This window comes from Gopherus evgoodei, chromosome 3 (genome assembly GCF_007399415.2).
Source record: "Gopherus evgoodei ecotype Sinaloan lineage chromosome 3, rGopEvg1_v1.p, whole genome shotgun sequence".
NCBI classification, from domain to species: Eukaryota; Metazoa; Chordata; order Testudines; family Testudinidae; genus Gopherus; species Gopherus evgoodei.
In genome coordinates this window covers 74418581-74445375 of record NC_044324.1, presented here as the reverse complement: position 1 = coordinate 74445375, position 26795 = coordinate 74418581, and the positions used below count along the sequence as shown (strand labels likewise).

At 46.4% G+C, this 26795-nt stretch overlaps 1 protein-coding gene across 2 annotated transcripts in view; it reads left to right on the top strand.

Moving 5' to 3' along the window:
- The window catches only part of ME1 (malic enzyme 1), a 353342-nt gene that overhangs the window by 292865 nt on the left and 33682 nt on the right, over positions 1-26795 (top strand). For both annotated transcript variants that reach the window (XM_030555825.1, XM_030555826.1), the window contains exon 9: positions 4568-4681. In XM_030555825.1, coding sequence (XP_030411685.1) covers positions 4568-4681 — 114 coding nt within the window. The remainder of the gene's footprint in view (positions 1-4567; positions 4682-26795) is intronic.

Below are 26795 nucleotides of genomic sequence, written 5' to 3'. Positions count from 1 at the left end.
CTCTTAGGCATCAGTAATTGCCTCTTCAGAGTAAGTTATGTGGTTCATGGCTCTTGACATGGAAGACACATACTTTCAAATAGACATTCATCCATTCCACAGATTCCTCTTTGGTCAAGACCATTACCAACGCAGAGTCCTCCCCTTTGGACTGGCCAGAGCAGCAAGGTCTTTACCCTGTTTTTTCAGTAGTGGCAGCTTTGGTGAGAAGAGAGGAATTTACTGTGTTCCCATACCTTGACAATTGGCTTCTGATGGGCAGCTTCTATGAAGAAATCCAGCAGGCAATCCAATTTCTGTCAGTCTGCTGCCTTGCCTAAGTGTCTACCTCAACCACAAAAATTCCATATTTACCTCCATGAGATCCATAAACTTAATACGTTGATGTTGGACTCAACCACAGCAAGAGCTTATCTACCTCTTGAGAGGTTTCAGGCCATGAGTGCTCTCACGCACCAAGTTACCATCAGACTCTGCACTTCAATCAGAACTTTCCTTTCCCTCTTTGATAGGCCTCATGCACACACATGATGCCATTTACCAGGCTTTATCTTCATTGCCTACAAGACTGTCTTCTCTCCGTATACTCATCAGAGTGGGGCAACATCAACAACAAGGTGACAATTCTGTCAAGGGTTTTGGACTCTCTTGTAAGGTGGACAAAAGCAGAGAAAGTTTGGTGGGGATCCCTTTCCTCACGCTGACTCCCAAGGCAACCATCATTACTGATGCCTCCCTCTTAGGTACGGGTGCTCATAAAGATGATCTTATGGTACGGGACGTCTGGACCCCTCAGCAGTCCAGAATGCATATCAATATACTAGAACTCAGGGCAGTCCATCGAGCCTGCAATGCCTTCTTCCTACTAATCCGATCCAAGCACATCCAAATAATGTCAGACAGCGTAGTTAGTAGTGATCAGACGACTAACATAATGAACAACAGTGTAAATGGGGTAGGATCTGAGGATAAAATAGGGAACAAACAAGTTAAGAATTACTTTGATAAATTAGATGTCTTCAAGCTGGCAGGTCCTGAAGAAATACATTCTAGAATACTCAAGGAACTGGCTGAAGAGATTTCTGACACACTAGTGATTATCTCTGAGCACTTGTGGAGGACAGGAACGATCCCAGAGGACTGGAAAAGGGCAAATATACTACCTATTTATAAAAAGGGAAATAAGGATAACCCAGAGAATTATAGACCAGTCAATACCTGGAAAGATAATGCTGCAAATAATCAATCAATCAATCAATCAATCAGTCTGTAAGCACCTAAGCAATAATAAGGTGATAATTAACAGTCAACATGGATTTGTCAAGAACAAATTTAATCAAACCAACCTAATATCCTCATTTGATAGGGTAGTAAGCCTTGTTGATGGGGGGAAGCAGTAGATGTGATATCTCTCTACTTTAGTAACGCTTTTGATACTGTCTCACCTGACCTTCTCATAAACAAACTAGGGAAATATAGCCTAGAAGAATCTAACATAAGGTGAGTGCACAACTGGTTGGAAAACTATATTCAGAGAATAGTTATCAATGTTTCACAGTGAAGCAGGATGGCAGATGAAGTGGGTCCCTGCAGTGATCTGTCCTGGGTCCAGTTCTATTCAATATCTTTATAAATTATTTGGATAATGACATAGAGAGAACTCTTATAAAGTTTGAGGATGATACCCAGCTGAGAGGGGTTGCAAGTGCTGTGGAGGATAAGATTAGTAGCATGCAGAATGATCTTGACAAACTGATCTGAAATAAACAGGATGAAATTTAATAAGGACAAATGCAAAGTACACCACTTAGGAAGGAACAATCAGTTGCACATATACAAAATGGGAAATCACTGCCTAGGAAGGAGTACTGTGAAAAGGATCTGGGGATTATAGTGCATCACAAACTACAGATGAGTCAACAGTGTCCTACTGTTGCAAAAAAAAAGCAAACATTCTGGAATGTATTTGCAGGAGTGTTAGGAGTGGGCAGCTCCTATGAAGAAACCCAATTTCTGATCAGTCTGTGCCTGCCTAAGTGTCTACCTCATTCTTTCACTCTGCTCAGCACTGATAAGACTTCAACTAGAATACTGTGTCCAGTTCTGGGCACCACACTTCGCTAAAGATGTGGACAAATTGGAGAAAGTCCAGAGGAACAGTAACTAAAATGATTAAAGACCTAGAAAACAGGACCTACAAGGAAAGATTGAAAAACTGGGTTTGTTTAGTTTGTAGAAGAGAAGACTGAGGGGGTACATGATAATAATCTTTAAGTATATAAGAAGTTGTTATAAAGAGGAAAGTGATCATGTGGAATAAGAACAGGAATACTTGTGACACATTAGAGACTAACAAATTTATTTGAGCATAAACTTTCGTGGGCTACAGTCCACTTCATTGGACGCAATAGTTCTCCTTATACACTGAAAACAGGATAAGAACCAATGGGCTTAAATTGCAGCAAGGGAGATTTAGGTTAGAAATTGGGAAAAACTTCCTAATTGTCAGGGTAATCAAGCACTGGAACAAATTAACCATGGAGGTTGTGGAAACTTGGAATTGGAAGTTTTTGAGAACAGGTTAGACCAACACCTGTGAGGAATGTTCTAGTCTAGATAATGCTTAGTCTCCCCTCAGTACAGGGGGCTGGACTAGATGACCTATTGAGATCCCTTCCAGTCCTACATTTCTATGATTCTGTGATTATTCTGACTTTAAAGGAAAATAAAACCACTAGCACCTACCAGATCAGATCAGGCCCACATAGAGCATCAAGATCTGCATCTGTGATCTGAATGTATCGGAGACTTTAGAGATGCTTTCAACCTTTATGCACAAAGATCATTCCCCAGCTTTTGCTCCATATTGAGCAAATGGAAGAATCTCTGGTTAAATATTTTTCTGTTTAGCACTGTCATTGTGCTTGGTGCTGTACAAATCAATGGAAGACACAATCTCTGTCCCTATGAATTTATTCAGAATAAAACTGTATATTTCTAAAGCAAAACCCCAAACAATAAACTGTTGTTGGGCAGGAAAAGCGGGCTCCATTTGATTCTCAATGAAATTGCATAGTGGAGAACAAGAAGCAAACTGGTTAATGTTTGTATTGGGTTGATATTCAAAATTATTCAGTATTCCATTGGGATTTTTTGTGATACACATCTACCGTGATATAACGCTGTCCTCGGAAGCCAAAAAATCTTACTGTGTTATAGGTGAAACCACGTTACATCAAACTTGCTTTGATCCTCCGGAGTGCGCAGCCCTGCCCCTCCGGAGCACTGCTTTACCGCGTAATATGGGGTAGCATATCGGGGTAGAGGTGTATAAGTCAAAAGAAATATAACTAGAATCCAGTAATAATACATGCATCTGGACAAAGAATTGAAAAATGGAACTTTTTTCTGGGAGAACACCCAACAGTCTACAGTTACAGAATACATGAGTAGTAGATAAGAGAAGATAGGCCTTTTTGATGGGTACTTTTAAGGATGACTTGAAATTCAAATACTAATGGGATTGTATATTACTTAAAGTGCAGTATGTGTTGTGTAGGTTCTTGAAATTTAAAACAAAAATAAAGGTTTTCTATAGGAAAATAAAAATCCTACTGCATTCTCAAAGATGTTGGAATAAATGTTAAAACTCATCTTAAAAAATTCAGTGTTGGTATTTATTTCCAATAGTGCCCACAATGTGCAAAGAGCTGTATAAACACAAAAGAAAGCATGGTCACATCAGTCAAAATTTAACTAGTGTACTTTGGAGTCTATAAAATATTATTTAAATTGTTATTCTTTAAAAGGAATCTTGAGTATCATTTGGGTATGTTTGTTTTATATTAGCTTTGGGTTTATTTATTTATATTTATTTTTACTGTTTAAACTGTGTTGTGAAAACCAGATAATCATGTATGGTTAGTGAATTCTTCTTCAATAATGAATGTGTTTGTGCCTGAATACTACCTAAGCAGAACTGAAACAACTGAGACATCTTCTAATCTGAGCTGAATACCTAATGAAGTACCACATAAGTAATCATCTGCTTCTCCCTGCTTTCTCCATTGTCTAGATAATACATGTGTGGGGTTGCAGTGCTCAGAGACCATATTCACTTCAGTACCACCGCTGCACTCCACTCTATACAAATATATTGGGCTGGTTTTAAAAAATTCAATAAACTTATTTTTATTCAAACCAAACTTTATTGGTGGTAGTAGAGTAGTCACATGGGGTTCTGATTCTCTATCATATTTTATTGTCTAATGTAAAACAGCAGATTCCATTAATTATGTGAGGAGGAGAGGAAGCGTACACATAATAAAACTCAGTCATGAATCTGACTATCTTTGTTTTTTATATGATGTCTATTACCACCATATCCAGCATTGTAAAAGATACATTTTCTGGTGTGTTTAATTTATGAAAATATCATTGTACAGCTTTAATTGTTACTGAAATTAACAGTTTTAAAGTAATAGAAAAAATAGTATCATATGTTATTGCATTCTCTTTCTTTTCCAGTTTCATATATTAATTTTCTTTTCCCCTTTCTCCTTTTAAGGCTGCCCTTGGGATAGCAAATCTGGTTATTATGGCTATGCAAAAAGAAGGAACACCTGAACATGAGGCCATCAAAAAGATATGGATGGTTGACTCAAAAGGATTAATAGTTAAGGTAATACAATATTTTTCCTTGCTATAAGAGCAGTGTTAAAATTATGCTCATCATTCGGCATCAGCCAGATGCAGAAACAGCTTTTTGGATATGCTGAAGCTATTAACTATCTTTTCTAATACCTACATACTTAACATTTCTAGGTAACATTTCGGAGGTACAACCCAGACCAGTAAGGGATGTGTTACTGTCTGCCCTGTAACCCAAGGTGTTTCACAGTGATTTTCTTTTGTAGCTCCCAACCTGAGCCACTCACAAGCAGCCTACTAGCATGCAGGTCACACCCTAAGTGCTTGTGTGCTAGACAGCCCAGGTTCAGCAGCTCTGACACTAGCAGTGTTTCTACAGCTCCATAGCTCTATGCTGGCTTCCACCAGCCCTGGTTACTACTAGCAGAGTGACCCCCAACACACTCCCAGTCCTGAATTTTCCCCAAAGTGTGCCTTCTGCAATATCCAACCCAATCCTGGACAGTTCAGAGAAATAATATGGTTAATTTGTTCCTCTAAAGACACAAATACAGAGCACAGCTTATTAACTTAACTGGGATGAATACACCCTTCCCTTTAAACACTGCCCTGGGTTGGTTCATAATAAAATAAAACAAACATGTTAACAATGGGACATAGGTTAAGTGATGCTAAGTAAAAGAAATAAAGGACTACAAGGAAATAAAAGTGAAAACGTGCATCTAAAAGTCTAAAACTTAATTTAGCTAGTTACAGGCCTTGTTCTAGGAGTGTTACCAGTCATTCTCCTTCCCAGGCATCGCCGACTTTCTCTCTGTCAGGACCTTCCACAAAGGTAGAGGGTGCTGGTTTCCCTTTTCTTCCCTCCTGCATGGGTAGACTGTACAGCCTAATATCCAGGAGTATCTATAATTCCTGATGTCGTGTTAATACATACAGTTCACAGTGATATTAATTACCAGTGTCATTAATTTTCAGAAAAGACCTCGTTCTATATACTTTTATAATGTAGTAATATTGTATACAATCAGTTGAATCAGTTGCTTAACACTTGAGGTTCAGCTCCCTGTCTTGATAGACCAGTAAACATTTGATAGGGATTCTTCTGAGGTTACCCCTCAAAGTAAAGTTTATTCAAGCTGTGAGGAAGGTGAAATGGAGTTTGGTGGTAAAGGAAGCTTCATGCTCCTTCTTCTCCCACTTGTTAGCTAATAGGTTTATTTACCTAATATGTAAAAATAGATTTTCATTGTCTTTGCCTGATGATTGGGCTGGTCAGAGAATCTAATGTACATTCCTTTGTGTAAGCAGGCCTGTTTACCAACTCCTTCTGACATGCCTAGCTTGAACAGATTTTAATAATCATTCCAGCATATGTCCATTATTCTTAATATCCACCACTTACTTACATCACTGAAGGCTATTAATGATCAGTGAGTTATTAGTTTTCAAATGATACCTCCCAGGGCATATTTTGTACAAAGATTATTACAAGAGTGTGTAGGTTATGAATACAGGGGCGCTTAGTGTCAAATCCTGCTCACATTGAGGTCAACGGCAAAATTCCCATGTCATTTCAGTGGGAACAAGATCAGGTGCATAGTCCCTATGTTATCCCTACTGGAGACAATAATTTCTAGCGTCTTTTGTATTAAAGAGATTTTATAACAAGCCGTTTAAAACAAAAATAGAAGAGAAATGTTCTACTTGTGTTTTTTTATGTTTCTCATGTAAACATGACTGTGTGTATGTTTTTAAATAACGTTAGTTAATATTTGTGTGTGTGTATATAATATATATACTTGTATGCTTGATGTTAGTGTAATATTCAGGGAGAAATTTTTTTAAAGGGGAACAAAAAAGATTAACATTATGAAGAATAATATTTTCCTGATGTTGTTGCAGCTATATCAGACTTTTGCATGGACTTAGCTATGTTGCATCAAATCGATTTTATGCACAGGCATAAAGCTTATGTCACAGATGCTGTGATCTGTAATGCTATCAGCAATGGTCAGAAATTTGAAGTTGCTGAGAGACTTCATGAGCCATTCTTACCTCATTTTGTTCACATGCCAAACTAAAGAAACATAAACATTCCAAATGCCAAACTAAAGAAACCTATGTGTTTTAAGTGGTGGTTATATATTTAATAGCTTGTGAGTTACTTAAAATAAAGGAAACGTGAGAGCTCAATTAACCTCACTTTTTCACGTCTTTCATATTTTTGGCATTCCAAACTTTCATGATTTTTCTTGGAGGAAAAAAAGTTCAATTCACAAATATAACAGCTTTGTTCCCCTTTGAATTCCTATACTTCTTTTATAACTGGTTACCCCCACATCAACTGCATCTGTTCTGTCATTAGTTTGCAAAATCAGAGACAACGGTGCTGAGTTTTATTAAACTGCACTATAGCAGCACTGTTCACAGCACTGTAGTAAAAATAGTAGAATCATTAAAATTAGAGAGGTAAAAGATGTCACCTAGGCCAATGCCCTACCAATAAGCTGAGAGGTGGGATGAATGAGTACAGGAAAATTCTAATACCTCATAGACTTTAAGGTCAGAAGGGGCCATTATAATCATCTAGTATGACCTCCTGCACAATGCAGGCCACACAATCTCACCCATTCACTTCTATAACAAACCCCTAACCTATGTCTGAGTTATTGAAGTCCTCAAATTGTGGTTTGAAGACCTCAAGCTGCAGAGAATTCTCCAACAAGTGACCCATGCCCCATGCTGCAGAGGAAGGCGAAAAACCTCCAGGGCCTCTGCCAATCTGCCCTGGAGGAAAATTCCTTCTGGATCCCAAATATGGCAATTAGTTAAACCTGAACATGTGGGCAAGACTCATCAGCCAGCACCCAGGAAAGAATTCTCTGTGGTAACTCAGATCCCATCCCATCTAACATCCCATCACAGACCACTGGGCATACCTACCTGCTGATAATCAAAGATCAATTGCCAAAATTAGGCTATCCCATCATACCATCCCCTCCATAAACTTATCAAGCTTAGTCTTTAAAGCCAGATATGTCTTTTGCCCCCACTACTCCCCTTGGAAGGCTGTTCCAGAACTTCACTCCTCTAATGGTTAGAAACTTCCGTCTAATTTCAAGTCTAAACTTCCTAGTGTCCAGTTTATATCCATTTGTTCTTGTGTCCATACTGGTACTAAACTTAAATAATTTCTCTCTCTCCCTAACATTAATCCCTCTGATATATTTATAAAGAGCAATCATATCCACCCTCAACCTTCTTTTGCTTAGGCTAAACATGCCAAGCTCTTTGAGTCTCCTTTCATAAGACAAGTTTTGCATTCCTTGGATCATCCTAGTAGCCCGTCTCTAAACCTGTTCCAGTTTGAAGTCATCCTTCTTAAACATGAGAGACCAGAACTGTACTCAGTATTCCAGATGAGGTCTCACCAGTGCTTTGTATAACGATACTAACACCTCCTTATCTTTGCTGGAAATACCTCGCCTGATGTATCCTAAAACTGCATTAGCTTTTTTAACGGCCATATCACATTGGCGGCTCATAGTCATCCTGTGATCAACCAACACTCCAAGGTCCTTCTCCTCCTCTGTTACTTCCAACTGATGTGTCCCCAATTTATAACTAAAATTCTTGTTATTAATCCCTAAATGCATGACCTTGCACTTTTCACTATTACATTTCGTCCTATTACTATTACTCCAGTTTACAAGGTCATCCAGATCTTCCTGGATGATATCCCGTCCTTCTCTGTATTGGCAATCCCTCCCAGCTTTGTGTCATCAACAAACTTTATTAGCACATTCCCGCTTTTTGTGCCAAAGTCAGTAATAAAAAGGTTAAATAAGATTGATCCCAGAACTGATACCTGAGGAACTCCACTAGTAACCTCCTTCCAGCCTCACAGTTCACCTTTCAGTGTGACCTGTTGTAGTCTCCCCTTTAACCAGTTCCTTATCCACCTTTCAATTTTCATATTGATCCCCATCTTTTCCAATTTAACTAATAATTCCCCATGTGAAACCATGTCAATTGCCTTACTGAAATCAAGGTAAATTAGATCCACTGCATTTCCTTTGTCTAAAAAATCTGTTACCTTCTCAAAGAAGGGAGATCAGGTTGGTTTGGCACGGTCTACCTTTTGTAAAACCATGTTGTATTTTGTCCCAATTATCATTGACCTCAATGTCCTTAACTACTTTCTCCTTCAAAATTTTTTCCAAGACCTTACATACTACAGATGTAAAACTAACAGGCCTATAGTTACTCGGATCACTTTTTTTCCCTTTCTTAAAAATAGGAACTATGTTAGCAATTCTCCAGTTGTACAGTACAACCCCTGAGTTTACTGATGGGCTTGCAAGTTCATGTGCCATTCCTTTAATATTCTTGGATTAAGATTATCTGGGTCCTCCGATTTTGTCCCATTAAGCTGTTCGAGTTTGGCTTCTACTTTGGATGTGGTAATATCTACCTCCATATCCTCATTCCTATTTGTCATCCTACCATTATCCTTGAGCTCCTCATTAGCCTTATTAAAGACTGAGGCAAAGTATTTATTTAGATATTGGGCCATGCCTAGATTATCCTTATTCTCCATTCCATCCTCAGTGTTTAACGGTCCCACTTCTTCTTTCTTTGTTTTTTTCTTATTTATATGGCTATAGAACCTTTTATTATTGGTTTTAATTCTCTTTGCAAGATCCAACTCTACATGGCTTTTAGCCTTTCTCACTTCATCCCTACATGTTCTGACCTCAATAACATAGCTTTCCTTGCTAATCCCGCCCATCGTCCACTCCTTGTAGGCTTTCTGCTTTTTCTTAATCACCTCTCTGAGATGCTCATCCAGCTTGGTCTACAACTCCTGCCTATGATTTTTTCACCTTTCTTGGGATGCAGGCTTCTGATAATTTTTGCAGCTTTCTGCAGTAATTCCAGGCCTCCTCTGCCTTTAGATCCCCAAGTTCTTCAGTCCAATCCACTTCCCTAACTCATTTCCTTAATTCTTTAAAGTTAGCCCTTTTGAAATAAAAAACCCTAGTCCCAGATCTATTTTTGTTTAGCCCTCCATCTAGTTTGAACTGAATTAGCTCATGATCACTCGAACCAAGGTTGTCCCCTACAACCATTTCTTCTATGAGGTCCTCACTACTCACCAAAACCAAATCTAAAATGGCGTCCCCTCTTGTTGGTTCTTCAACTACTTGGTGAAGAAATCCATCAGCTATCACATCCAGAAAAATCTGAGTTGTGTTGTTGTTACTAGCACTTGTCCTACAGTCTATATCTGGGAAGTTAAAGTCTCCCATGATCATACAATTCCCATTAGTGTTTACTTCATTAAAAACATTAAAGAGGTCTCTATCCATATCCAAATCAGATCCCGGCGGTCTGTAGCACACCCCAAGCACTCTCTCAGGGGAGGCTCTAGTAGCTTTCTTCTCCAATATGATTTTTGCCCAGATAGACTCTGTCTTATCCGTTCCATCACTTCTTACTTCTTTACAGTTAACCTCATCATTGACATACAATGCTACTCCACCATCTTTGCCTTTATTTCTGTCTTTCCTAAACAGCGCACAGCCTTCAATACCTGTACTCCAGTCATGACTACTATTCCACCATGTTTCTGTTATCCCTATAATATCCGGTTTCACTTCCTGCACTAGTAGCTCTAGTTCCTCCATTTTGTTACCTAGGCTCCTCGCATTAGTGTACACACATCTTAATTTTTGCCATTTGGCTTCACTGACATTCTTTACCCGGTTAAGCACAGACATTCTACCACCAGTATCACCTATTAGACTGGTATCTACACTACCCTTCCTCCTTATGTTCATTCTTCTGCCCACGGCTGTATCCTCTCTTACTTCGTTTTCTTCCCTCTCAATGTTAAATTCCGGCTTGGAGATTACCTGGACATCTCCCAGCCATCTCCCCCAAATTCCTAGTTTAAAGCTCTCTTAATCAGTTGTGCCAGCCTCCATCCTAGAAGTCTATTTCCCTCCTTACTCAGGTGAAGTCCATCCCGAGAGAACAATCCTCTGTCCATGAATGCTTCCCCGAGGCCGTACATCCCAAAGCCCTCCTCATAGCACCACTGCCTGAGCCATCTGTTGATTTCCATAATCTTGTCACACCTTTGTTGCCCTTCTCTAGGAACAGGCAAAAATCCACTGAAGATCACTTGAGCCTCGATTTCCTTAAGCGTCTTCCGCAGTCTGGCATAGTCTCCCTTGATACCTGACCCTACCTGTCTACCTATCTCTGATGCAGATTTTTATCCCAATCCCAGAAATAATGTTGTGAAGCGGTAGAGTAATAGTTCCTACTTCCTTTGGATTTCATTCAAGAATTTCAAAGTGTACAAATATTAATGGATGACGTCTTATCTGTTTCAAGTGAATTACAAAAAATAGAGGGTAGTTTTGTACAGTAGTAAAAATAAGGATAGTATCTTGTACAGTTTTACTTTATTATTATCTCCATTTTAGAAATTGGGAAACTGATGTAGAGAGAGGTTATGTTCTTCAAGTGATGATCAGATCCCTATGTCAATTCCATACATGGGTACGCATACGCACCATGCATCTTAGTCTAGAGAGTTTTAGTAAGCAGTGTTGTAGCAGAGTGGGTCTCTGCTCCGGCCCGGAAGGGGTTAAACAGCCCTGGATAAGGGCTGGGGCTGGAGAAAGCAGACTTTTAGGCTGGGCTGATTGGGGAAGTGGCAGCAGCTGGGGCCACGCCCCAAACTGAGCAACAGGCCCTTATATAAGGGCAGAGAAGCCGGGAGCCCAGACAGTTTCCCTCTGCCTGTAGAGGGAGAAGGGCCTGGCTGCTGAGAAACCAAATAAGGTACCTAGGGTGAAGCAGGGCTGGGGAAAGGCAGAGGAGCTGGGGAGCTCCTGCCTAGAAAGCCCCAGGCTGCAGCTTAGAGTTAGGCCAGGAGGTACTGGGGTTGCAGGGTGCAACCCAGGGGTAGGCCAAGGCAGCAGGTCCAACCCCCTTTGCCAGTGAAGAGAGGCTAATATTGCAGTCTGCCCCAGGGCGTGGGACTAGCTAATGATTAGGCAGTTGCCAAGACACTGAGGCAAAGTGGGGATAGAGGGTAGGGGTTCCCAGGGAGGGGAAACCCCTAAGAAAGAGGAAGGGATTACTGCCAGGGGGCAGAACCCCACGTAAAAGGGGCACCAGGGTCCAGGGAGGGACACGGGGCCTGTAGCAGGAAACAAGGCGGATCACCGGCCTGCAGAGGCTGCTCCGAGCTGGAATTTGAGCTAATTCCCAAGACGACCAGTAGGAGGTGCCACCGGGGTGTGTCGCCCATTTACAAGTGTACATGGGTCCGCTCATGCATAATTGTTTTCCTCAAGCTCCAAACCAGAGTATAAAGGGCAGTGCAGACTGACGCCTCTCCAGTTCTTTCATACACCGAATGGCTTGAGTTGGAGTAATCTGTGTCTGCTTCAGTTTCTCTACTTTGATACCTGTAGATACAAATTATAGTTTTTTATTAGTTTAGTGTTTTCATAGCTATCATAGTTAGTTTACATCTCCCTGCCTCAGTGGTCATAGAGGTGAAGGAAGTCACATACCTGGATCTTTGAACCCTTTGTCCTTTGCAAGAGGTTCATAAGGGCACTGCTGATAAAATACCTGAGGGTGAGTGGGCCTGAGGGTTTGCTTATGATGATTCCTCTTCAGAGCTGCGGTATAAATGCTGAGAGTGAGGGGTTGTCCTAGAGTCTTTAAGAGAGTGTAGATATTAATAGGTCTTTTCATTAAAGAAGTTAGATTCCTCAAAGGGAAGGTCCTTAATATTATTCTGGACCTCCCTGGGAACCCTGAACATTGGATCCACAATTCATGCCTCATGACTGCAGCTGTGTCGATGTGCACAAGCCTGCCTTCGTCAATGAGTGCTTAGAACTGGGCCCAGTCTGAGAAAATTTCTCTTTAAAGTCTAGAAATTTTGAATAATTCAGGAAATCGTATTTTGCTAAAGGCACGTGGTTGTTAGCAACTTTGGAGACTAGCTTAAAAACTCCTTTAAATAATTTTATCCTGGCATCAGAATTAACTGTGACCCTCAATCATGATTACAGAGCAAACTGCACTTTGGATGCCTTTAGTCCCTCTTAAATGCATCTCTTAGGTTTCTAGGTCTCTTGGCATTGGCCCCCCTGTTCCCTTACCATATTCCTGTGATAGAAACAGTTGGGTTTTGCATTTTTCTGAGTCTTTCATTCTTGGAACGAGTGAGTTGATTGAAGCGACTCAAAAACAGCATCATCAGAACAAACTTCGAGCTACGGTTAAGGATCCTATGGGTAGGGCTTCCTGCCCTAGGGTTAGAGTTCCTAAGGGTAGGGCTCTTGGAGCTAGGGTTAGGGTTCCTATAGGTAGGGCACTTGGAGCTAGGGTTAAGGTTCCTAAGGGTAGGGCTTCTCGCCCTAGGGTTGGGCTTCCTAAGGGTAGGGAAGATGGAGGTAGGGTTAGGGTTCCTAAGGGTACGGCACCTGTCATAGGGTTAGGATTCCTATGGGTAGGGTTTCCCACCCTACGGTTCGGGTTCCTATGGGTAGGGAACTTGGAGCTAAGGTTAAGGTTCCTATGGGTGGGGCACATGGAGATAGGGTTTAGGTTCCTATGGGTAGAGCTTCTCGCCCCAGGGTTAGGCTTCCGAAGGGTAGGGCAATTGGAGATAAGATTAGGGTTCCTATGGGTACGACGCCCCACAGGGTTAGGATTCCTATCGGTAGGGCACTTGGTGCTGAGGTTAGGGTTCCTATGGGGAGGGCTCCCTGCCCTAGGGCTAGGGTTCCTATGCATAGGGTGCCCCACCTTGGGCTTGGGTTCCTGTGGGTAGGGCACATGGAGCTAGGGTTTGGGTTCCTGTGGGTAGGGCTTCCCGCCTTAGAGTTAGGCTTCCTAAGGGTAGGGCATTTGGAGATACGGTTAGGGTTCCTGTGGGTAGTGTTTCCTGCCCTAGGGTAATGGTTAGGGTTCCTATGGGTACGTCGCCCTGCCCTAGGGTTAGGGTTCCTATGCGTAGGGCACTTGGAGTTAGGGTTAGGCTTCCATGGGTAGGGCTTCCCACCCTAGGGTTTGGCTTCCTAAGGGTGGGGCACTTGGAGCTAGGGTTAGGGTTCCTATGGGTAGGGCACTTAGAGCTAGGATTAGGGTTCCTGTGGATAGAGCACCCTGCCTAGAGTTAGGGTTCCTAAGGGTAGGGCGTTTGGAGCTAGGGTTTGGGTTCCTATCTGTATGGCACCCCTTTCTAGGGTTAAGGTTCCTATGGGTAGGGCACTTGGAGCTAGCGTTAGGGTTCCTATGGGTAGGGCATTTGGAGCTAGAGTTAGGGTTCCTATGGGTAGGGATTTCCACCCTAGGGTTAGGGTTCCAAGGGGTAGGGCACTTGGAGCTAGGGTTCGGGTTCGTATGGGTAGGTCTCCATGCCCTAGGTTTAGGGTTCCTAACGGTAGGGCACTATGAGTTAGGCCTAAGGTTGCTATGGGTAGGGCCTCCTGTCCTAGGGTTAGAGTTCCAAGGGTAGGACACTTGGGGCTAAGGTTACGGTTCCTATGGGTAGGGCTACCCACTCTAGAGTAGGTTTCCGAATGGTAGGGCGATAGTAGCTACGGTTAGGGTACCTATGGGTAGGGCACTTGGAGCTAGGGTTAGGGTTCATATGGGTATGGCGCCCTGCCCTAGGGTTAGGGTTCCTATGGGTAGGGCACTTGGAACTACGGTTAGGGTTCCTATGGATAGGACTTCCTGCCCTAGGGTTAGGGTTCCAAAGGGTAGGGCATTTGGAGCTAGGGTTAGGGTTCCTAAGGATACGGCACCCCACCCTAGAGTTATTGTTCCTAAATGTGGGGCATTTGGAGCTAGGGTTAGGGTTCCTATGGATAGGACTTCCCGCCCTAGAGTTAGGGTTCCTAAGAGTAGGGTACTTGGAGCTAGGGTTAGGGTTTCTATGGATAGGGCGCCCTGCCCTAGGGTTAGGGTTCCTATGGGTAGGGCACTGAGAGCTAGGGTTAGGTTTCCTATGTGTAGGGCTTCCAGACCCAGGGTTAGGGTTCCTAAGGGTAAGGTACTTGGAGCTTGGGTTATTTTTTCAATCGGTAGGGTATTAGCAGCTGGAGCTAGGGATCCTGTAAGTAGGGTTTCTCGCACTAGGCTAAGGGTTCCTAAAGGTAGGGCAGTTGTATCTAAGGTTAGGCTTCCTTTGGATAGGGCACCGCACCCTATCTATAGAGTTCCTAAGAATGGGGCAATTAGAGCTAGGGTTAGGGTTCCTATGGGTATGGCTTCCCGCCTTAGGGTTAGGGTTCCTAAGGGAAGGGCACTTGGATCTAGGATTAGGCTTCCGATTGGTAGGGCTTCTCACCCTAGGGTTAGGGTTCCTAAGGGTAGAGCTCTTGGAGATAAGGTTAACGTTCCTATGGGTAGGGAACTTGGAGCTAGGGTTAGGGTTCCCATGGGTAGGGCTTCCCACCCTAGGTTTAGGGTTTCTAAGGTAGGGGAGTTGGAGCTAGGGTTAGGGTTCCTGTGTGTTGGGCTTCCTGCCCTAGAGTTAGGGTTCGTATGGGTAGAGCTTCCCGCTGTAGGGTTAGGATTCCTATGGGTAGGGCACTGAGAGCTAGGGTTAGGGTTCCTTTGGGTAGTGCTTCCTGACCCAGGGTTAGGGTTCCTATGGGTGGGGCACTTGCAGCTAGGGTTAGGTTTCCTATGGATAGGACTTCCCGCTCTATGGTTAGGGTTCTTAAGGGTAGGGTACTTAGAGCTAGGTTTAGGGTTCCTATGGGTAGGGTATTTGAAGCTAGAGTTAAGGATCCTATGGGTAGGCTTTCCAGCCCAAGGTTTAGGTTTCCTAATGGTAGGGCACTTGGAACTAGGGTTATGGTTTCTATGGATAGGGCACCCTGCCCTAGGGTTAGGGTTCCTATGGGTAGCGCACTTAGAGCTAGGGTTAGGGTACCTATGGGTCGGGCTTCCCGCCCTAGGGTTAGGGTTCCTAAGAATAGGGCACTTGAAGCTAGAGTTAGGATTCCTATTGGTAGGGTTTCCTGTCCTAGGGTTAGGGTTCCTAAGGGTAGAGTACTTGGAGCTGGGGTTAGAGTTCCTAAGGGTAGGGCATTTGGAGCTAGGGTTAGGGTTCCTATGAGTAAGTCTTCTCGCTCTAGGGTTACGATTCCTAACAGTAGGGCAGTTGGAGCAAGGGTTAGGGTACTTGGAGCTGGGGTTAGAGTTGCTAAGGGTACGGCACTTGGAGCTCGGGTTAGGTTTCATATGGGTAGAGCGTCCCGCCCTAGGGCTAGGGATCCTGTGGGTAGGGCACCCTGCTCTAGTGTTAGGGATCCTATGGGTAGATCACCCTGCCCTAGTGTTAGGACTCCTTTGGGTAGGACACCCTGCCCTGGGGTTAGGGTTCCTATGGGTAGAACACTTGGAGCTAGGGTTAGGCTTTCTCAAAGTAGGGCACTTGGAGCTAGGGTTAGGGCCTTATGGTTAGGTCACCCCACCCTAGGGTTAGGGTTCCTATTGGTAGGGCACTTGGAACTAGGGTTAGGGTTCGTATGGGTAGGGTTCTTGAGGCTAGAGTTAGGATTCCTATGGGTCTGCCTCCCCTCCCTTGGTTTAGGGTTCCTAAGGGTAGGGCACTTGGAGATTGGGTTAGTTTTTCTGTGGGTAGGGCACTTGAAGCTAGGGTTAGGGTTCCTATGGGACAGGCTTCCCAGCCTAGAGTTAGAGTTCCTAAGGGTAGGACAGTTGAAGCTAGGGTTAGGGTTCTTAAGGGTAGGGCATCCCGTCTTAGGGTTAGGGTTCCTAAGGGTTGGGTGCCTCGCCCTGTGGTTAGGGTTCCTATGGGTAAGGCACTTGGTACTAGGGTTAGGGTTTCTATGGGTAGGGCATTTGTAGCTGGAGTTAGGGATCCTATGTGTAGTGTTTCCTGCCCCAGGCTTAGGATTCCTTAAGGGTAGGGCAATTTAAGGTAGAGTTAGGGTTCCTATGCCTAGAGAACTTGGTGCTTGATTTAGGGTTCCTCTGTGTAGAGCACTTAGAGCTAGAGTTAGGGTTCCTATGGGTTGGTCTTTCCACCCTACGGTTAGGGTTCCTAAGGGTAGGGTACTTAGAGCTAGGGTTCCTATGGGTAGGACACTTGGAGCTAGGTTTATGATTCCTATGGATGGGGCGCCCCTCCCTAGGGTTACATTTCTGTGAGCAGGGTTCTTAGGTCTAGTGTTAGGGTTCCTGTGGGTCATGCACCCCTCCGTAGCGTTAGGGTTCCTATGGGCAGGGCATTTAGAGCTAGGATTAGCTTTCCTATCGGTAGGGCTTTCCGCCCTAGGGTTAGGGTTTCTAAGGGTAGGGCACTTAGAGCTAGGATTAGGGATCCTATGGGTAGAGAGTCCTAACTTAGGGTTAGGGTTCCTGTGGCCAGGGTTTCCCACCGTAGGGTTAGAGTTCCTATTTCTAGGGAACCCTGCCATAGGGTTAGGATTCCTATGGGTAGGGAACTTGGAACTTGTGTTAAGTTTCCTATAGGTAGGGCTTTCCACCCTAGTGTTAGGGTTCCTGAGGGTAGGGCACTTGGAGCTAAGGTTAGGGTTTCTAAAAATAGGGCACTTGGAACTAGGGTTATGGCCTTAAGGGTAGAGAAGTCCGACCTATGGTTAGAGTTCCTATGGGTAGGGCACTTAGAGCTAGTTTTAGGGTTCCTATTGGTATGGCACCCCATCCTAGGGTTAGGGTTCCTGTGGATGGGGCACTTGGAACTAGATTTAGGGTTCCTATGGGTAGGGCTTCCTGCCAACCCGTTAGGGTTACTAAGGGGTAGGGCACTTGGATCTAGGGTTGGGGTTCCTATAGGTAGAGCTCTTGGAAGTAGGGTTAAGTTCCTATGTGTAGGACTTCCTGACCCAGGGTTAGTGTTCCTCTTGGTGGGGCACTTGGAGCTAGGGTTAGGGTTCCTATACATAGGAAGAACCGCCCTAGTGTTTGAGTTCCTAAGGGTAGGGCACTTGGAGCTAGGGTTAGGGTTCCTATTGGTAGGGCTTCCCGCCCTAGGGTTAGGGTTGCTATGGGTAGGGCACTTGGAGCTAGGAATAGAGGTCCTATGGATAGGGCGTCCCACCCTAGCGTTAGGGTTTCTGTGGCTAGGGCACTTGGAGCTAGGATTAGGGTTCCTATGGATAGGCCGTCCCACCCTAGGTTTAGGGTTCCTAAAGGTAGGGCAGTTGGAGCTAGGATTAGGTTTCCTGTGGATAGGGCGTCCCACCCTAGTGTCAGGGTTCATATGTGTAGGGCTTCCCACCCTAGTGTTAGGATTTCTACGGGTAGGGCACTTGAAGCTAAGATTAGGGTTTCTAAAATTAGGGCACTTGGAGCAAGGGTTAGGATTCCTATGGGTAGGGCTTCCCGCCCTCCCTTTAGGGTTTCTAAGAGTAGGGCACTTGGATCTAGGCTTAGGGTTCCTATAAATAGAGCACTTGGAGCTAAGGTTAGGGTTCCTATGGATAGGACTTCCTGCCCTAGGGTTACGGTTCCTAAGGGTAGAGAACTTTGAGATAGGGTTTGGGTTCCTATGGGTAGGGCTTCCCTCCCTAGTGTTAGCCTTCCTAAGGGTAGAGCACTTGCAGCTATGGTTATGGTTCCTGTGGGTAGGGCACTTGGAGCTACGGTTAGGGTTCCTATACTTAGGGGTTCCCGTCCTAGGGTTAGGGTTCCTAAGGGTAGGGCACTTGGAACTAGGGTTAGGGTTCCTATGAGAGGACATTTGCAGCTGTAGTTAGGTATCCTATGGGTCGGGTTTCTCACCCTAGGCTTAGGTTTCCTAATAGTGGGGCACTTGGAGCTAGGGTTAGGGTTCCTATGGATAGGGCGACCTGCCTCAGGGTTAGGGTTCCTATGGGTAGCGCTTCCCACCCTAGGGTTGGGGTTCCTATGGATAGGGTGCCCCGCCCTAGGGTTAGGGTTCAGAAGGGTAGGGCAATTGGAGCTATGGTTAGGGCTTCCCGCCCTATGGTTAGGGCTTCCTATGGATAGGGCGCCCCACCCTAGGGTGAGGATTGCTATGGATAAGGTACTTGAGCTAGGGTTAGGGTTCCTATGGGTGGAGCGTCTCGCCCTAGGGTTAGGGATCCAATGGGTAGGGCACCTTGCCCTAGGCTTAGGGTTCCTGTGGGTAGGGCACTTGAAACTAGGAATAGGGTTCCTATAGGTATGGCTTCCTGCCCTAGTGTTAGCGTTCCTAAGGGTAAAGCACTTGGAGCTAGGGTTAGGGTTTCTAAAACTAGGGCCCTTGGAGCTAGAGTTAGGGCCCTATGGGTAGGTCACCCTGCTCTAGGGTTAGGGTTCCTGTTGGTAGGTCACTTGGAGCTAGAGTTAGGGTTTCTATTGGTAGGGTACTTGAAGCTCGGGATAGAATTCCTATGGGGAGGCCTTTCTGCCCTTGGGTTAGTGTTCCTAAGGGTAGGGCACTTGGAGATAGGGTTAGGGTTCCTATGGGTTGGGCTTCCCTCTCTAGCATTAAGGTTCCTAAGGGTAGGGCATTTGGAGCCAGGCTTAGGTTTCCTAAGGGTATGGCACACTGCCCTATTGTTAGGGTTTCTAAGGGTAGGGTAGTTGGAGCTAGGTTTAGGGTTCCTATGTGTAGGGCTTCCCTCCCTACTGTTAGGGTTCCTAAGGGTTGGGCAGTTGGAGCTAGGCTTAAGGTTTCTAAGGGTTGGGCACCCCACCCTAGGGTTGGGGTTCCTATGAATAGGGCACTTAGAACTAGGGTTGGGGTTCCTATGAGTAGGGCACTTAGAACTAGGGTTAGGGTTCCTATGTGTAGGGCTTATCAACCTCGGGTTAGGGTTCCTATGGGAAAAGCTTCCCACCTTAGGGTTAGTGTTCCTAAGGGTAGGACACTTGGAGCTAGGGTTAGGGTTCCTATGGGTAGAGCTTCCCGCGGTAGGCTTAGAGTTCCTATATGTAGGGCTTCCCGCCCTAAGTTTAGGGTTTCTATGGGTATGGTATCCTGCCCTATGGTTAGGGTTCCTATGGGTAGGGTTCCCCACCCTAGACTTAGGGTTCCTATGGGTAGGACACCCTGCCCTAATGTTAGGGTTCCTAAGGGTAGGGCTTTTGGAGCTAGGGTAAGGTTTCCTATAGGTATGGCTCCCCACCCTAGGGTTACGGTTCCTATGGGTAGGGCACCCCTGCCCTAGGATTAGAGTTCCTATGCTTAGGGCACTAAGAGTTAGGATTTGGGTTCTTAGGGGTAGGTTTTCCCTCCCTAATGTTAGGGTTCCTAAGGGTAGGTCACTTGAAGCTAGAGTTAGGATTCCTATGGGTAGGGCTTCCCACCCTAGGGTTAGGGTTTCTATGGGTAGGGCACTTGGAGCTAGGGTTACGGTTCCTATGGCTAGGGCACCCTGCCCTAGGGTTTGGGTTCCTATTCCTTGGGCATTTGAAGCTTGGGTTAGGATTCATTTGGGTAGGTCACTTGGAGCTATGGTTAGGGTTACTATGGGTAGGGATTCCCCCCTAGCTCTAAGGATGCTAATTGTAGGGCACTTGGAGTTAGAGGTAAGGTTCCTATGGGTAAGACTTTCCCCCCTAGTTTTAGGGTTCCAATGGGTAGGGCACGCCACCCTATGGTTAGGGTTCCTATTGATAGGGCACTTCGAGCTAGGGTGAGGGATCCTAAGGGTAGGGCACTTGAAATGAGGGTTAGGTTTCCTATACATAGGGCTTCCCGCCATAAGGTTCGTAAGTGTAGGGCACTTAGAGCTAGGGTTATGGTTCCTATTGGTAGGTTACTTGGAGCTAAGGTTAGGATACCTATGGTTAGGGCTTCTCGCCTTAGGGTTAAGGTTCTTAAGGGTAGGGTACTTGGAGCTAGCATTAGGGTTCCTATGGGTAGTGCACTTGGAATGAGGGTTAGGTTTCCTATAGGTAGGGCTTCTCGCCCTAAGGTTAAGGTTCCTATTGGTAGGTTACTTGGAGCTAGGGTTATTGTTCCTATTGGTAGGTTACTTGGAGCTACGGTTAGGATACCTATGGTTAGGGCTTCTCGCCTTAGGGTTAAGGTTCTTAAGGGTAGGGTACTTGGAGCTAGCATTAGGGTTCCTATGGGTAGTGCACTTGGAGCTATTATTAGGGTTCCTATGGATAGGGCTTCCCGCCCTAGGGTTAGAGTTTCTAAAGGTGGGGCAGTTGTAGCTAGGGTTTGGTTTCCTAAGTATAGGGCACCCCGCTCTAGGCTTAGGGTTCCTAAGAGTAGGGCACTTTGAGGTAGATTTATTTTTGCTATGGGTAGGGCACTTTGAACTGGGGTTTGGGTTCCTAAGAGTAGAGCACTTGGAGCTAGGGTTAGGGTTCCTATGGGTAGGGCTCTTGGAGCTAGGGTTAGAGTTCCTATTGGTAAGGCACCCCGCCCTAGGATTAGGGTTCCTCTGTGTAGGGCACTTGGAACTAGGTTTAGGGTTCCTAAGTGTAGGGTGCTTGGAGCTAGGGTTAGGGGTCCTATGGGTAGGGCTTCCCGCCCTAGGATTAAAGTTCCTATGGGTTAGGGATCCTAAGGGTAGAGCACTTGGAGCTAGGGTTAGGGTTCCTATGAGTGGGGTACTTGGAGCTAGGGGTAGGGTTCCTATAGGTAGGGCGTCCTGACCCAGAGTTAGGGTTTTTAAAAATAGGGCACTTAGAGCTAGGGTTAGCGTTCCTATGTGTAGGGCACCCCTCCCTAGGGTTAGGGTTCCTATGAGTAGGACACTTGGAACTAATGTTAGTGTTCCTATAGGTAGTACTTTCTGCCCTAGGTTAAGGGTTCCTAAGGGTAGGGCACTTGGAGCTAGGGTTAGAGTTCCTATGGGTCGAGCACTTGGAGCTAGAGTTAGGGTTCCTATGGGTAGGGGTTCCCGCCCTAGGGTTAGGGTTTCTAAGGGTAGGGGTTCCCGCCCTAGGGTTAGGGTTTCTAAGGGTAGGGCACTTGGAGCTAGTGTTATGGTTCCTATGGGTGGGGCACTTGGAGCTAGTGTTATGGTTCCTATGGGTGGCGCACTTGGAGCTAGTGTTAGGCTTCCTACGGTTAGGGTTTTCCACCCTAGGGTTAGGGTTCCTAAGGGTAGGGCACACTGCCCTAGGGTTAGAGTTGCTAAGGATAGGACACTTGAAACTAGGTTTAGTGTTCCTATGGTTATGGATTCCAGCCCTAACGTTAGCATTCCTAATGGTAGGGCAGTTGAAGCTTGGGTTAGGGTTCCTAAATGTAGGGCACCCCGCCCTAGGTTTTGGGTTCCTAAGGGTAGGGCATTTGGAGCTAGGGTTAGAGTTCCTTTGGGTCAGGCACTTGGAGCTAGAATTAGGGTTCCTATGGGTAGGGCGTCCAGCCCTAGGGTTCGGGTTCTTAAGGATAGGGCACTTGGAACTAGCTTTAGAGTTCCTATGGGTGGGCACTTGGAGCTAGGTTTAGCGTTTCTATGGGCAGCTCAGCCCGCCCTAGGGTTAGAGTTCCTATGGGTAGGACTTCCTGCCCTAGGGTTAGAGTTCCTAAGAGTAGGGCACTTGAAGTTAAGGTTAGGGTTCCTATGGGTTGGGCTTCCCACGTTAGGATTAGGGTTCGCAAGGGTAGGGCACTTGGAGCTAAAGTTAGGGTTCCTATGAGTGGATTACTTGAAGCAATGTTTAGGGTTCCTATAGGTAGGGTTTAGGGTTTCTAAAAGTAGGACACTTGGAGCTAGGGTTAGCGTTCCTATGAGTAGGACACCCCACCCAACGATTAGCGTTCCTATTGGTAGGGAACTTGGAGCTAGGATTAGGGATTCCAAAAGTAGCTAGGGTTAGGGATTCTAAAAGTAGGAGCTACCTTTAGCGTTTCTATGAGTAGCTCCCCCCGCCCTAGAGTTAGGGTTCATATGGGTAGGGCTTCCCACCCTAAGGTTAGGGTTCCTACGGTTAGGGCACTTAGATCTACAGTTAGGGTTCCTATGGCTAGGACTTGCTGACCTAGGGTTAGGGTACCTAAGAGTACGGCACTTGGAGCTAGGGTTAGGGTTCCTGTGGGTAGGGCTTCTAGCCCTAGGGTTAGAGTTCCTAAGGGTAGGTCATTTGGGGCTAAGCTTAGGGTTCCTATGGGAAGGCCTACCAGCCCTAGGTTTATGATTCTGAATGGTAGGGCGCCTGAAGCTAAGGTTATGTTTCCTATGGGTAGGGCACTTGAAACTAGGGTTAAGGTTCATATGGGTTGGACGCCCTGCCCTAGGGTTAGGGTTCCTATGGGAGGGCACTTGGAGATAGGGTTAGGGTTCCTATGGATAGGGTGTGCCGCCCTGGGTTTAGGGTTCCTGTGGGTAGGGCACTTGGAGCTAGGGTTAGGGTTCCTGTGGGTAGGGCACTTGGAGCCAGGGTTAGGGTTCCGAAGGGTAGGGCACTTGGAAGTAGGCCTAGGATTCCTATAGGTTAGGGCTCCTAGAAGTAGGGCACTTGGAGCTGTGGTTGGAATTAGGGTTCCTATGGATAGAGCGCTCTGCCCTAGGGTTAGGGTTCCTATGGTAGGGCACTTTGAGATAGGGTTAGGGTTTCTATGGATAGGGCGCGCCGCCCTAGGGTTATGGTTCCTATGGGTGGGACACTTGGAGCCAGGGTTAGGGTTTCTAAAAGTAGTGCAGTTGGAGCTAGGGTTAGCGTTCCTATGGGTAAGGCACCCCGCCCTAGGGTTAGGATTCCTATGGGTAGGGCTTCTCACCTTGGGTTAGGGTTCCTATGGCGAGGGCTTCCCGCCCTAGTTTTAGTGTTCCTATGGGTAGGGCACTTAGAGCTAGGGTTAGGGTTCCTATTGGTAGGGCTTCCTGACCTAGGGTTAGAGTTCCTAAGGGTAGGGCACTTGGAGCTAGGGTTAGTTTTCCTGTGGGTAGGGCACTTCGAGCTAGGGTTAGAGTTCTTAAGAGTCGGGCACTTGAGGCTAGGGATAGGGTTCGTAAGGATAGGGCACTTGGAGCTAGGTTTAGGGTTCCTATGGGTATGGCTTCCCGCCCTAGGGTTAGGGTTCCTAAGGGTAGGGCACTTGGAGCTAGGGTTTGGGTTCCTATGGGTAGGGCTTCCCGCCCTAGGGTTTGGGTTCAAAAGGATAGGGCACTTGGAGCTAGGGTAAGGGTTCCTATGGGTAGGGCGCCACGCCATATGGTTATGGTTCCTATGGATAGGGCTCCCCCTCCTAGGGTTAGGGTTCCTATCGGTAGGGGACTTGGAGCAAAGGTTAGGGTTCCTAACTGTAGGGCACTTGAAGTTAGGGTTAGGGTTACTATGTGTAGGGCTTCCTGCCCTAGGGTTAGGCTACCTAGGCGTAGGGCTCTTGGAACTAGCGTTAAGGTTCCCTTTGGTGGGAACTTGGAACTATGGTTAGGGTTTCTAAAAGTAGGGATCTTGGAGCTAGGGTTAGCATTCCGATTGGTAGGGCACCCCGCCGTAGGGTTAGAGTTCCTATGGGTAGTGCTTCCAACCTTGGGTTAAGGTTCCTATGGGTAGCGCTTCTTGACATATGGTTGGGTTTCCTAAGGGTAGGGCACTTAGAGATAGGGTTCCTATGGGTGGGGCACTTACAACTAGGGTTATGGTTTCTAAAAGTAGGGTACTTGGAGCTAGGGTTAGGGTTCCTATGGGTTTTTCACCCCGCCCTAGGGTTAGGGTTCCTATGGGTAGGGCTTCCAGCCCTAGGGTTAGGGTTCTTAAGGGTAGAGTAGTTAGACCTAGGGTAAGTAGGGCATTTGGAGCTAGGGTAAGAGTTCCTATGGATAAGGGCGCCCCGCCCTAGGGTTAGGTTTCCTAAGGGTAGGGCACTTGGAGATAGGGCTAGGGTTCCTATGGGTAGGGTACTTGGAGCTAGGGTTAGGGTTCCTATGGGATTTCCCCCCCTAGGGTTAGGTTTCCTAAGGGTAGGTCACTTGTCTCTAGGGTTAGAGTTCCGAAGTGTAGCGTATTTATGTAGTAATTCTCCCCAGATATTCAAAGTGCATAGAGCAAAGGACAAAACCTACCCGCCTGGGTCTTATTGTAGCTTAAGCCTTTTCTTGTCAACCTTTGTAAGTTCCCTTCAGATCAGCTAACCTCCATGTCTGGGAGAAGCAGACTGTCCTGTTCATATCATGTTCTGTCTCTGTGTGTCTCCTTGTCAGCCTGTCAGCTCTTGCTGACACTCACTGTGCAGTCTCTGTCCACCTGTTCCGCACCCTCCCTTGTCTAGGATCGGGATCCTGTAGTGTTTGATCTGCTCCTTTTGATCCTAGGCTTAACTTTTCTTGTGTAGACACAGCCTTTGTATGCATTACTATACAGGTGTCGCTATCCTGGCAAACCGTCAGGGACGGCTCAAGGCACCAGCAAAGCAAACACGTGCTTAGGGCAGCCTATTTGCATGGGCGGCAGGGAAGCTGAGAACCAACAGGGGCTCTGGGAGCTGTAGTTCCTTGATTTGCTCCCTGCCTATAGAGCCAGCCCTGGAGCAGGGAAAGAACTACATTTCCCAGCATTCTCTTGACTGCTACTAACTGGAAAGGAAGGAGCGGGGACCTCATGCGGTAGTGTGCTGTGAGTGCTATGAATGGTATGGATACCATATTTTAACATTCAAAAAACAGGACACCCCATGGGGAGGGAGGGTAGCCCCACCCTGCCACTATCCACTCTCTCCAACTGCCCCCCAGAGAATCCCCAACCCATCCAACCCCACCCTGCTCCCTGTCCCCTGATCACCCACTCCCGGGACCCCTGCCCCTAACTGCCCCCCAGGACCCCACCCTCTATCTAAGCGCTGCTGCTCCTTGTCACCTGATTGCCCCCTCCTGCGACTCCTGCCCCCAACTACCCCCCAGGACCCCACCCCCTATCTAAGCACCGCTGGTCTTGTCCCCTGATTGCCCCTGCCCCTAACTGCCCCCCAGGACCCCACCCTATATCTAAGCACCGCTGGTCCTTGTCCCCTGATTGCCCCCTCCTGGGACCCCTGCCCCTTGGGTCCCCATCCCCTATCTAAGCCTACCTTCTCCTTGTCCCCAACTGCCTCCTCCTGAGACCCCCCCCTCAACTTCCTCCCCCAGGACCCCACCCCCTACCTGTCCCCTGACAAACCCCTGGGACTCCCATGCCTATCCAACCGCTGCCTGTCCACTGATTGCCCCCCCAAAAAACCCCTCACCCATCCAACCCCCCAGCTCCCTGTCACTTGACTGCTCCTCCCCGGAACCCCCTACCCGTTCTCCAACCCCCTAGCCCCCTTACCGTGCCACTCAGGCCAGCTTGTCTGGCTCCGTGCAGCGCCAGACACTCTGCTGCATACATGCTGCTGTGATCCCCCGTGGAGCCCAGAGGGCGCTCCCCCCCACTCTCACACACCCAGCGCCTGCCTTCCAGATTTGAACATCTCAAAATTCAGGAGTGCTCAAGCTCAGTTTGGGCAGGTGTTACTTTGTTTCTCCCAAATCAAATATACTGATCCACTGTAACTTGCTGAAGAAAAAGTAGGATAAAATTTAGCAAGAAATGCTTCTCAGTGGTTATCAGGACTGAAATTGCTATTTTCAACAGCCTTTGCTTTTTTTTTTTTTTTGTTTAAAAGGAAGACAGTGATATTGCATTGGCAAATTCCCCATAGAAAGAAAGAAAGTGGAACAAAAGAATAATAAAGGCACCTCAACTTTTCCTCATTTATTTAGGACAGTCTTATAATATACATACAATCACACAAGCTGAAAATTGTTCCACTTTACTGCAGCTCTGTAACCATATGGGACCCAATCCTGTCTGTGTTCTGTGCACATCCAAAATTCCTGTTGAATGACCCACCCTGGGAGCGAGTTACCAGTGACCCAGCGCTGCGGCGGAAGGATGGTGCAGGTGTGGGTGGGGGAGAGCCCAGGGCTGGGGCAGCAGGAGGTGGGGGGAAAAGGGGGAGACCAGGGCTGAGGCAGGAGGGTGGGGGGAGGGCACTGGTGGGGAGGAAAGGGGGAAGCCTAGTGCTGGGGTGGCAGGGGGTGTGTATGGGGGAGAGCCCAGGACTGGGGCAGCAGGAGGGTGCAGGGGGGAGCCCAGGGCTGGGACAGCAAAAAACCTAGAGCCAGCCCTGTAAACCCTCCAGCTATGTCTACACCAGTGGT